Source organism: Erpetoichthys calabaricus, chromosome 8, assembly GCF_900747795.2.
Source record: "Erpetoichthys calabaricus chromosome 8, fErpCal1.3, whole genome shotgun sequence".
Classification (NCBI taxonomy): Eukaryota; Metazoa; Chordata; class Cladistia; order Polypteriformes; family Polypteridae; genus Erpetoichthys; species Erpetoichthys calabaricus.
In genome coordinates, this window is record NC_041401.2 from 18,593,188 (window position 1) to 18,606,425 (window position 13,238).

At 42.5% G+C, this 13,238-nt stretch overlaps 1 protein-coding gene across 2 annotated transcripts in view; it reads right to left on the reverse strand.

The window, feature by feature from the left end:
- Positions 1-13,238, reverse strand: part of metap1d (methionyl aminopeptidase type 1D (mitochondrial)) — a 209,192-nt gene that overhangs the window by 59,432 nt on the left and 136,522 nt on the right. For both annotated transcript variants that reach the window (XM_028806296.2, XM_051930684.1), the window contains exons 3-4: positions 8,645-8,794; positions 6,951-7,099 (exon numbers count right to left, since the gene is read on the reverse strand). In XM_028806296.2, the coding sequence (XP_028662129.1) occupies positions 6,951-7,099; positions 8,645-8,794 (299 nt within the window). The remainder of the gene's footprint in view (positions 1-6,950; positions 7,100-8,644; positions 8,795-13,238) is intronic.

Genomic DNA, 13,238 nt, shown 5'->3' on the forward strand with positions numbered 1-13,238 from the left:
AATAAAAGTAATCGTCCACGACTTTGGGCAGCCCCACTCTGGTCATTGCTCAGGTCCAAAAAGTGACGCCACTTTTCAGGGATGTTCGCTTTTTATATTTTCTGGGTCAGCAGGGATGGGGCGTCTCTGTCTCGGTTACCCTTATTGAGTGTCTTCTCAGCACCATGAAGGAAACAAAAGGAGACAAGATCATTAGTGACAGCACCCGCTCTCGTCTCAGTGGGGTTACCGCATACCTCAAGTGAGCCCAGAAAGTGGTCCTCTGATGCGCATGCATGACGCTAGGAAAACACGTCAATTTGGAATATGTGAAATCTTCTTTGCGCCCGTCTCTACTAGCCTGTTTCTGAGGTGCTAGGGCAGGCCCATGGATCCTGCAGAGCTCTTGCTAGATTGTTGCTCAGTTGTGTGTATGTGCTGCCTATAACTTTCAGTTTCGTGGCACTTGAAGGCTAGTATATACAGTGGGGGTAATAAGTATTTGATCCCCTGCTGAATTTGTAAGTTTGCTCACTTACAAAGAAATGTACAGTCTTTAATTTTTATTGTAATTTTAATGGAGAGAGACAGAATATCAACTAGAAATCCAGAAAAAAACACATTAAGTAAAAGTTATAAATTGATTTGCATGTCATTGAGTGAAATAAGTATTTGATCCCCTATAACCCAGCCAGAATTCTGGCTCCTACAGATTGGCTGTACAGGCCCATCTTAAATTTGCCAGTGAACATCCGGGCCTGTACGTGAGGCTTCTTGAGCTGGGGGGTGGGGTTGGGGGGCGCTACAAGAATTCAATCTACTATGGCATAGTGTGTCACCAATGGTGTTCTTGGTGACTGTGGTGGTCCCAACTGGCTTCAGATCATTAACGAGGTCCTCCCGTGTAGTTCTGGGCTAATCCCTCACCTTTCTCTTGATCATCCTCACCCCATGAGGCAAGATCTTGGATGGAGCTCCAGACCAAGGGTGACTGATGGACATTTTATATTTCTTACATTTCCAAATAATTGCTGTCAGTTGTCACCTTCTCACCAAGCTTCTTGCTGGTGGTCTTCTAGCCCATTCCAGCCTTGTGCAGGTCTTGTCCCTGATGTCCCTTGACAGCTCTTTGGTGTTGCCCATTGTGGTGGAGAGGGTGGAATGGAAGAAATTGATTCTGTGGACAGGTGTGCTTTAGATATACAGTGGAACCTCGGTTCACGAACGTCTCGGTACATGTACAAATCGGCTTACGACCAAAAAGTTCACCAAAGTTTTGCCTCGGTTCACGACCACACACTCGGTATACGAACAAGCCAGTTTCCCTTTCGGTTTGTACATGTTCAGTCTCTCCCTGTGCATTTCCTGTGCAGTGAGCGAGAGAGAGCACACGACACACACACACAACAGAGACACACACACACAGGCAGCGAAAGAGAGAGGGCTGGACGCATAAGGTAGGAAGGCAGTTAAAGAATGCACTGGGCTTGTTTTTGTTTTCAGTTCTGTTTACAGGGATCGGTTCGTAGCGTGCATTGTTGCAATGTTACTTTTCTTGGTGGTTTATTAAATTACGGATTTTTTCAAATGTTCATTTTTTTCCCTGTGCTTAAAACTCATTAAAAAAAAGTGTTTTTAGCCAGCGGATGGTAGCGCTGTAGCGCAAACTATTGCAGTGTTAGTTTTCTCTGTTTGTTCAAGGTTTTCTCAGTGTTATTCAATGTTTTTACATTTAGTTTACTATTACGCTGTGCATTCTATGGTTTAATTAACTATATTTGTGCTTAAAAACTTAAAAAAAATATATATTTACATACAGTTCGTATGGTCTGGAACGGATTAATTGTATTTACATACAATCCTATGGGGGAAATTGGTTCGGTTCACAACCAAATCGGTTTACGACCAGAGTTTTGGAATGAATTATGGTCGTGAACCGAGGTTCCGCTGTATAGCGAGTTGAGATCAGGAGTATCTGTGATTGATTGATTAATTAATTGATTATAGTCTGTGTGCCATATAGGCACAACGCCAATCTGAGGGAGCCAGAATTCTGGCTTACTTCCAGTTTCTCTCATTGACATGCAAATCAGTTTATAACTTTTATGTAATGTGATTTTTCTGGATTTTTGGTTGATATTCTGTCTCTCTCCATTAAAATGAAACTACCATAAAAATTAGAGACTGTTCATTTCTTTGTAAGTGAACAAACTTTCAAATTCAGCAGGGAATCAAATACTTATTTTGTGATTCGGTTTAAAGGGTGTGCGGACTTTCACATCTCACTATTTCGGAGTAGTTGCCATCAACAGCATGAAATCATGTCGATTACTTACTGTATGTGGAATGCAATCTAGAATGTTGCCCATTTAATGCAAATTGGACGTTTATGAATAATAAGTTATGTTTGTCTTTTTCATGTCAAATATTTGACGTTGAGTATCTTTTAATACTGTCCTTTGGTGGTTGTGATATAGACTTTAAATCTGTGTAATTTTTTTTAGACTATTAAAAAGGCGTAGACGAGAACAGGCCATTCAGCCCAACAAGGCTCGCCAGTCCCATCTACTTAATTCCTGCAAAATAACATCAGGTCGAGTTCTGAAAGTCCTTAAAGTCCTATTGTCTACCACACTACTAGGTAACTTATTCCATGTGTCTATGATTCTATACATGAACAAAAACTTCCTAGTGTTTGATGGCACTACTTGGCTGACATTTTATCATCACTGATGCTAGTAGTCTAACACATGGTGAAATGCAGTGTTGCTGCACACAAAGTTTACTGGTATTCTGCCAATGGTGGAACCTTTGAGAAAACTTGTTTTCACTTTGTCATTATGGGTTATTGAGTATAAATTGATGGGCAACAATGGCAAATTTATCACTTTAAAATGAAATGTACAACACACCACAGTGTGCAGAAAGTGAAGTGGATTTATCTCTAGTAGGGTTGACTACTGCAATGCGGTGTTCACTGGCTGCTCAAATCATTCTTTATGCAGCTTTTGGTCAATTCAAAATGCTGCTACAAGGATCAGTACAAGAACAAGAAAGTATGAACACATAACTGCAGTTCTTCCGTCCTTACACTGGCTCCCAGTTAAGTTTAGAACTGATTTCAAAATCCTCCTTTCAACCTATAAATCCTTAAATGGCAGAGACCCTGCTTACTTATCTGAACTTATCATTATTCACATTAAGATCTCGAGATGCCAGTCTGCTTATGATTCCAAAGGTTAATAAAATAACAGTGGGAGATTGATCTTTTAATTACAGGACCCTAAAGCAATGGAATGATGTGCCAGCTCATTTAAGAGGTGCCAATTCCATCTCAGCTTTTAAATAAGGCTGAAGGCTCATAACGTTAGTTTAGTATACCCTGACTAGAGCTGCTGATGAGTTGTGCATACTGCATCTCTGTATGTTAGTCATTAGTACTAAAATATAAGTAATATGACATTATGTTTTAAGTGTTGTTAGGGATCATCTGGCATTCCGACTCTGTCTCTCCAAGGCGGGGCAGAGCGGTCCTCTTTAAACTGAAACTCAGGAGCATTTCCAGTGTATGCACACAGTCTAACTGAGGTAGTAGGCAGGTAGAAGTCTTTAGAAGGTAGGGATGATTCCTCCCTGCAGCTCCCCCTGGCTGTAGGCATGGTATACAACAGGACTATAGCATGGGACTACACTTCACAGCATGCCTGTGGGTTGAAAAGAATGGGCAGAAACATAAGAATGATGCCTTCCAGTGTATCGGGGAAAATAGACTCCAGGAAGGCCAACTCCCTCTGATCCCATCATTCTTTTGGCCTCAGTTACTGGAAAGGGGTTAGTTCTTGACCTGGACGAGACACCAGACGATCCCTCATGAAATTTACAATATTTATAAACTTTTACTAACCCTCCTCTATTCTGTTTCTCTTCTCTGTATCCTCCTGTAGCACTTGGTACCACTGCTCTACTGCCAGGTTGAATGCCTGTCTATTAAAAACTCATCTTAGACAAAGGAGCACTGGAATCATCAGGTAGAAGGGCCATTTCTTCTGATTGGCTGGCCCAGCGCTGACTCAGCTGTAGTATGGCCAATAGGGAGGAGGCGGTGGCTTGATGGCCAAGGTCTCCAGGAATCTGACGGTGTCTGACTTGTCTTTTCTATAATCTACTTGCGGTTCTATGAGCGGATGGACAGATATTGTTGTTTTTCTTTTATGGTAATTAATTTGTACTTTGTTTTTGACTTGTTTGAATAAATCTGTACCCTCATATGAGATAGTTCTGCATTTAGTGTGTGGTATCATCTATTCTTGCATTTTGCCTTGAGATTTGTTGCGGTGGTCTGCGCCTACACTTGGTGAGGAGCGCCGTGCAACAACAAAATAGTTTGGACTGTCATATTGTATTTATAAGGTAGGCCAAGACTGACTGGTCATCAAGTTCTGTGAAGAGGAGCCCTTGTGTTCTGTTTTGTGTATTAAAGTATTTACTCCCTTTTTTTTGACACCCATTACATGCCCAACCTATCTGGGGTTGAGTCTCTGTCTGAACTCCTTTTCCCAAGATTTCTTCTAGTATTTTTTTTGGGAGTGTTTTCTTGTCTTCTTAGAGAGTCAAGGCTGGGGGGTGGGGTGCTGTCAAAAAACATGGCCTGTTAAAGCCCACTGAGGCATTCCTTGTGTGATTTTGGGCTATACAAGAAATTACTTGTTGTTGTGATTGTTGAAAGGGTCTGAAAACTTTCTCAATCCACTATATATAACGTCTATGTGCTTACCATATATACTCGCGTATAAGTCGGGTCTTAAAACCCGAAAAATCGATCATAAAACCAGACTCCGACTTATACACCCGTTCAAAAATGTGACACTTTTTTTTTTTTTTTTTTACATCTTCTTGCCTCCTCCAATCTCGCACCATATTCTCAGACACATCAGATTTTGTTGCGGCAGCAGCGCAGTTACCAATTTCTTTCACTACTTCAAAACGTTTAATTTAAAACCAGCTTCATATTTTCTTCTGATCGAACGCTCCATCGTAGATATGGGATGCGCTTACGATAAAGGTGTATGAGGTTGTGAGATACAAAAAATAAAAAAACAGTGCAAACGTTGCTTCAGGAATAGTTCCGGTATTACCATGTGGTCACGTAGGCACAATACATAGAAAAAAAAGGCGGTGTGCTCTGCGGTTACTCTCTCGGTTGGGCGTTAGCATATCATAATCTCTTGGATCAACAGCTTGAGTTTTTCTCATTTGACTTATACGAACCAACATTATAAAATACCGGAAATTATACAGTCAAATCAAGCCCCGACTTATCCGCGGGAGAACTTAAACACGAGTACAGTAATCCCTCCTCGATTGCAGGGGTTGCGTTTCCAGAACCCCCACGAAAGGTGAAAATCCACGAAGTAGAAACCATATGTTTATATGGTTATTTTTATATTGTCATGCTTGGGTCACAGATTTACACAGAAACGCAGGAAGTTGTAGAGAGACAGGAACTTTATTCAAACACTGCAAACAAACATTTGTCTCTTTCTCAAAAGTTTAAACTGTGCTCCATGACAAGACAGAGAAGACAGTTTCGTCTCACAATTAAAAGAATGCAAATATATCTTCCTCTTCAAAGGAGTGCGCGTCAGAGAGAGAGAATGTCAGAGAGAGAGAGAGAAAAGCAAACAAAAATCAATAGGGCTGTTTGGCTTTTAAGTTTGCGAAGCACCGCGGCACAAAGCACTTGCAATGAAGGCAGCAGCTCACACCCCCTCTGTCAGGAGCAGAGAATGTCAGAGAGAGAGAGAGAGAGACAGATAAAAACAAACAATCAAAAATCAATACGTGACCTTCGAGCTTTTAAGTATGCGAAGCACCGTGCAGCATGTCGCTTCACGAAGCAGCTGCACAGAAGGGAGCAACGTGAAGATAACCTTTCAGCATTTTTAGACGAGCGTCCGTATCGTCTAGGTGTGTGAACAGCCCCCCTGCTCAATCCCCCTATGTCAGGATCAGAGAATGTCAGTGCAGGAGAGAGAGAAAGAAAAGTTAAGTTGGGTTGCTTCTCAGCCATCTGCCAGTAGCGTCCCTTGTATGAAATCAACTGGACAAACCAACTGAGGAAGCATGTACCAGAAATTAAAAGACCCATTGTCCGCAGAAATCCGCGAACCAGCAAAAAATCCGCGATATATATTTAAATATATATCCGCGATAGAGTGAAGCCGCGAAAGGCGAAGCGCGATATAGTGAGGGATTACTGTATATACGGTATATCTAAAAGGATGAACAGAAGTTTTGAGTCTAAACCTTACAGGAGTATTCTCTGGGGCTGACTTTGTACGATCAGCTCCTGTGTACTAACAGATGTGAGTGAGATATTTCTAGCAGTTGTTCTTTATGTTTAATACACAGTATGTGGTATATAAATCGAGACACAGAATGTCTAAAGTAGTGGGCTGAGCAACAAATGCTTTTTATTGCCATTATACCTAACAGTGCAATGATTTGAACTGAACTGAATACAGGGTGCCATTTGTAATCGAACACCTAAATCTACTTTCAAACTGAGCAGAGCAACGCTGCCAGTCAGACGAGGGCAACAAAAGCAGTTAAGATTACAACTATTTTTTTTTTTTTTATTATTCAAGTTTCATTCAAAATGATCCTTATATTATTGTCAGATCTAAATATAAACTCTACTTCTATTTCTACAAAAAATAGCATAACTACTATATGGCACCATGTTAGGGAAAAGAAGAAGAAAAAAAAAATCAGCTGTCAGAATAAAATAACGGGGATGAAAAAATCCTGACAGACATTCATCAGAAACAGCAGTCGCTCGTGCTAAGCGCAACATTTAAATGTTAACATGTGATCCCCCAATTGCGCTCTGTTGCAGTATCAAAGATAGCGTAATAACAGTGGGCTTCCTGAGACGGCACCGACTGCAAGTCTCAAAATGAACCTGATACCTGTCAGGTATTCCATGACACACCACATTGTTCACCGAGGTACACACAGATTTTGGAAAGCCTCCATAGCCCAGAGGAGACGGGTAGGCATTATGTTTGATTGTCTCCTGATGAACCAAACAATCGACTTCTTCCGTTGTCATGCCAACCTGGGGGAGAAACAGAAAGAAAGAAAGAAAGAAAGAAAGAAAGAAAGAAAGAAAGAAAGAAAGAGTTAGTTGACAGGTGAAAAATATTACTAAAATACAACACATTGTGAACACTGGGGGGGTGCAGGTGAGCCCCAAACGCAAGACCCAACTCGACCATATAGAGGCCCGGGTTCAAAATGAGTGCTTCAGTTTCACAGAGCACCTTTAACAGGCTTCTTCTCTCAGTATGACACAACACAATCCTTCTCCTGTTGTCCCACTCCTCTCTCGACTTAGACAAAATGGAGAGCTCTGTTTTAAACCTGACACTGAAGTACTTCCAGTGTCTAAGCCATTGTCTCCAAGATGCACTTCCAGGTGAGGCGAACCACCCTGGAGCTGAGCATTCATCACCCACTCTCCTGTGGGAGCCCAGCCGGGCAGCCCCATGGGCCTACAACTCCAACAAGGCGGAATAGTGGCTCCGAGGCTTAGGGACCTGCACTGGCAATCGGAAGGTTGCCGGTTCGAATCCCGTAAATGATAATAGGGACTCTGCTCTGTTGGGCCCTTGAGCAAGGCCCTTAACCTGCAATTGCTGAATGCTTTGAGTAGTGAGAAAAGCGCTATATAAATGCTAAGAATTATTATAAAATAATTATAATAATATTATATTATAGTTATAATTATAAAAGAATTATGCTGTCCCGCAAGTATCCATACTGGGACTCGCTATAAAGGATGCTGCCACCCAGTGGACCACCTGTGCATGGGAGGCAGTCTTCTACTGTGCAACATGTCTTCTGGCCTCCTGACTGTGAAAGGCAACAATTGCTAACCATTCCTGGTCAGGATGCCTCTCCATTGAGATCGTTTGTCGATTATGCTGAGCCACCCAGCCACAGGAATGTCACGTCTCCCTTTCTGACCATCCGTCATACTGAATTACCAGCTGGGTAAAGGATTGGGGTCTATCCCGACTGGGACACCAGTGAATCCATTACAATATTACAATGTTCATCTAGCCGTAAGTGTATAAGAGAGCAAGAGAAAAGGGAAAGTGATGATACGGTAGTGCCCACACTGCTGCAGAATTCAGATCCCTCTATCTGCGTGAAGTCTGCATGTTCTCCCCAGTGTCCTAAACCCGAAGATGTGCCATCCCAATCACAAACACAAATGTATCAGATCATGGTGCAACGTTAACTTAGCTCTGTATGAGTGCGTGTGAATATGGCCTGGGATGGACTAGAGCCCAGTCTAGGCTTTGTTTCTGGCCCCTGCCTTGCACCCAGTGCAGCTGGGATATGCTGCAATCCCACTGCAATCCCACAATGACCAGTGAAATAATGAACAAGAAAGTAAAAAACAGCCTATAAAACAAATATGTCATTATCAATGAGAGAAAAACACTTTAAAAATGAGTCTAGAGCTGGTGGTATTATGACAATAGTGGCTGTAAATGACACATCCTACACATTTGTCACATTATTGAAAATAATAATCTGTGAAGAAATGTTACCAGATGGCATCACAAGTTCATTCACTGCTCTCGTCAAGTACCTTTAAGCTCTTCCCAGCCAGAAGCAGGATACGGCGAGCCAATTGACATGCTTGTCGGAGCCCCTGAATCTGATCTTCAGTTTTAATTTCTATGTAGTCTCCCCAGTCTGGTATAATGCCTGTCGTCACATAGTCTGGCTTCATTATGTGCTTGAAGGAGAAGGGGTGGGGGGGGTGGAAGGGGAAAAGGAGAAAAAAAAAAAGAGTAAGCATGAAGATGAGAAAAACTCAAGCGTGACAATGGGATCATTTTTGTGGAGGAGGCTTCTGCTTTATGGTAGCTTGGCCCCAGTGTTATAGGGCGAGCCCTCTCGGAGTCGTTCAGCCTACCCTCAGGCTCTTCCCTCATTTTTTAAACAGCATCTTGAACTTAACTTTCAGAACTTGTCACCAGCGCAAGTCTCCTAAACATGTAAACCACAGAAAGTGGGAAAAGTTGGGAAGGGAAGCAGTCTGAGAAATCACACGAATAAATCCCACAGCTATGATTTTGAGAAACCACGCGTCTACATCACTGGAGAGTCAGTGGCCACACACTTTACGAGGTTCACCTGTTAATCACAAACAGACTGAATTAACTTGGTCATGGGATCAAGAAGGTGTTTAAGGTGAGCTCCTGACATTGCTGCTCCGGTTCCATGGATGGCTTGGATCTCTGCCCCAAGCAGCATGCAACTCCCACAGATTGAGATCCTGCAGAGAGGCCAACACATTAAACTTGGAACATCAGAAAACATTAGACGAAAAACAGGCCATTCAGTATCTGTTCATCAGCTAAGTGTAGAAAAACGGCCAAACTGTAGAAAAGGAGTTAGACAAGCCAGACACAGAACCTTGGAGACCCCAGCCAGCAAGCAGCCTCCTCCCTATTGGCCATTCTACAACTGAGTCAGCGCTGGCCAGCAACCCAAAATAACATCAAGTCGAGTTCTGCAGGTCCCTAAAGTCCTCCTGTCTACCACACTATTTGGTCTCTTATTCCAAGTGTCTGTCGCTCTCTGTGTGAAGAAAAACAAACCTAATGTTTGTGTGAAATTTCCCCTTAACAAGTTTTCAACTGTGTCCCCGTGTTCTTGATGAACTCATTTTAAAGTCACCATCTCGATCCACTGGACTAATTCCTTTCATATTTTTAAACATGCCTCATTTTAACCATGTTTCTTAATCATGTCTCATCTTAATCTTCTTCTGCTTAAACTGTAAAGGCTCAGCTCTTTTAATCTTTCCTCATAACTCATCCCCTGTAGCCCTGAATCAGCCTAGTCGCTCTTTTCTAGACTTTCTCTTGTGCTGCTATGTCCCTTTTGTAGCCTGATGACCAAAACTGCACACAGAACTCCAGATGAGGCCTCACCAGTGTGTTATAAAGCTTGAGCAGAACCTCCTGTGACTTGTACTCCACACATCAAGGCGCTATATAACGACATTCTGTTAGCCTTCTTAATGGGTTAGCCTTCTTAATGGGTTCTGAACACTGTCTGGCTGTTGATAGTGAGAAGTTCACTATGACTCCTAAGCCTCCTCATAAGGTGTACTTTTAATTTACAGACCTCCTATTGTATATTTAAATGTAACATTTTTACTTCCTACATGCAACACTTTATATTTGCTAACATTACATTTCATCTGCCACAAATCTGCCCAAGCCTGTGTGCTGTCCAAGTCCTTCTGTAATGATATAACAGATTCCAAACTATCTGCCAATCCACCTATCTTGGTATCATCTACAAACGTAATCAGTTTGTAACTTAGATTCCTATCTAAATCATTTATATATATATTAGGAATAGCAGTGACCCCATCACTGACCCCTGTTGTTCACCAATTCTTATAAGGTTCCTCACACCATCACCCTCTGCTTTCTGTGTCTGAGCCGATTCTGCCCCCATCTACACACCACACCCTGAACTTCCACTTCTTTTAGTTTGATGCCCAACCTCTGAAATGGCACCTTATCAAATGCTTTCTGAAAGTCACCATAAATAATATCATATGCTCCACTCTGATCATACCAGTAAACCCCCGATTCTCGAAAGAATTGCAAATCCAAGAATGGCAATCATTTTCTGTTCCCTCCAATCTTTGGAGGGATGCAAAATCATGGAGGGTGGGTGCGTCCTGGGAAAGTTTTCATTTAATTATATAAATATATTTGTACTAAAGTTGTTTCTTTTTGGAGCCGTGATTCCTTTGGTTCTGGTGTTTCAGAAGTGCGTTGTAGGTGCCTTCGTTCATTGTTTTTATCCATGCGGTCTCGTTTTTGTTTTTCTATGGCTGTGTCGATAGCTACAAGTCATTTGCTGATGGTGGCGGATTCGCGTGCTGAAGGGACCATGGCGGCGGATCCGGGCTTGGCGATCTACATTACTAAACGAAGGTTGTATATGTGGTGGTGTGCGCGTTCGGGCGGCGGTTGTACTGTGTACGGTTTGCTTGTGGCCTCTGGCATTTGTGTATATATACAACCTGGTGTGCACGCTTTACCTCAAGTTTAGTTTACAGGTTGTGTTGTGTTGTTTGGGCGCCACCTACTGACTCTGGGAAGCCGCTGGGTTTGACTCTGTGGCGCTGAGGCGCTGTGTGCATGCGCTTTCGGCACGGCTTGCTTCTGGCGTCTGGCATCCGTGCATATATACAACCTTCGTTTAGTAATATAGATTCATTTGTTGCTTCCTCTTAAAATTCTAGCATGTTGGTAAAACATAGCCTCTCTCTTCTAAACCCATACTAATTGTTCAGAAAATGTCCTGTACTTGCCATGTGCTGCTCAATCCTTAATCCTTAATAATTAATTCCATGAATTTCCCTGTGATGCACGTTAAGCTTACTGGCCTATAGTTGCTTGAATCTGCCTGGTCACTCTTTTTATATAACGGGATAATATTTTCCATTTTCCAGTCCTTTGGCTTTTCCCCAAGGTGCAGTGACTTCCTAAAAATATATGTCAAGGGTTTATATTTGCACTCGCTAACCTCCTTGATAATTCGAGGGTAAATATTATCTGGTCCTGGTGATTTGTTTGATTTTAGCCTGTTTAATCTGAGCAGCACTTCTCTCTCTACAATTTCCAAATCACTCAGAACCTCCTTAGTAGTCCCATTTACCACTGGGAGGTTATCTACTTCCTCACCTTACAAAAATGCGAGTTTACAGCATATGCTAATTAACTTTCTGTATATTTTAATTCCCCTTTACTATTCCTGATGCACTTCACCACCTCCTTGATTGTTCTTTTACTACTAAAATACTAAAAGGACATTTTTGGGTCGTCTGTCACCTTATCTGCTGTATTCCTCTCTAATTGCCTTTTAACTTTCTAAATGTCCTTCTTAATGGTCACCCTCATGCTGTCATACGCCCTACGATTCACACTGGAGTTATTACTCTTAAAGTGCATCCGGAAAGTATTCACAGCGCATCACTTTTGTCACATTTTGTTATGTTACAGCCTTATTCCAAAATGGATTAAATTCATTTTTTTCCTCAGAATTCTACACACAACACCCCATAATGACAACGTGAAAAAAGTTTACTTGAGATTTTTGCAAATTTATTAAAAATAAAAAAACTGAGAAAGCACATGTACCTAAGTATTCACAGCCTTTGCCGTGAAACTCAAAATTGAGCTCATGTGCATCCTGTTTCTCCTGATCATCCTTGAGATGTTTCTGCAGCTTAATTGGAGTCCACCTGTGGTAAATTCAGTTGACTGGACATGATTTGGAAAGGCACACACCTGTCCATATAAGGTCCCACAGTTGACAGTTCATGTCAGAGCACAAACCAAGCATGAAGTCAAAGGAATTGTCTGTAGACCTCTGAGACAGGATTGTTCCGAGGTACAAATCTGGGGAAGGTTACAGAAAAATTTCTGCTGCTTTGAAGGTCCCAATGAGCAAAGTGGCCTCCATCATCTGTAAGTGGAAGAAGTTCGAAACCACCAGGACTCTTCCTAGAGCTGGCCGGCCATCTAAACTGAGCGATCGGGGGAGAAGGGCCTTAGTCAGGGAGGTGACCAAGAACCTGATTGTCACTCTGTCAGAGTTCCAGAGGTCCTCTGTGGAGAGAGGAGAAACTTCCAGAAGGACAACCATCTCTGCAGCAATCCACCAATCAGGCCTGTATGGTAGAGTGGCCAGACGGAAGCCACTCCTTAGTAAAAGGCACATGACAGCCCGCTTGGAGTTTGCCAAAAGGACTCTCAGACCATGAGAAAGAAAATTCTCTGGTCTGATGAGACAAAGATTGAACTCTTTGGTGTGAATGCCAGGCGTCACGTTTGGAAGAAACCAGGCACCGCTCATCACCAGGCCAATACATCCCTACAGTGAAGCATGGTGGTGGCAGCATCATGCTGTGGGGATGTTTTTCAGCGGCAGGGCCTGGGAGACTAGTCAGGATAAAGGGAAAGATGACTGCAGCAATGTACAGAGACATCCTGGATGAAAACCTGCTCCAGAGCGCTCTGGACCTCAGACTGGGGCGACGGTTCATCTTTCAGCAGGACAACGACCCTAAGCACACAGCCAAGATATCAAAGGAGTGGCTTCAGGACAACTCTGTGAATGCCCTTGAGTGGCCCAGCCAGAGCCAA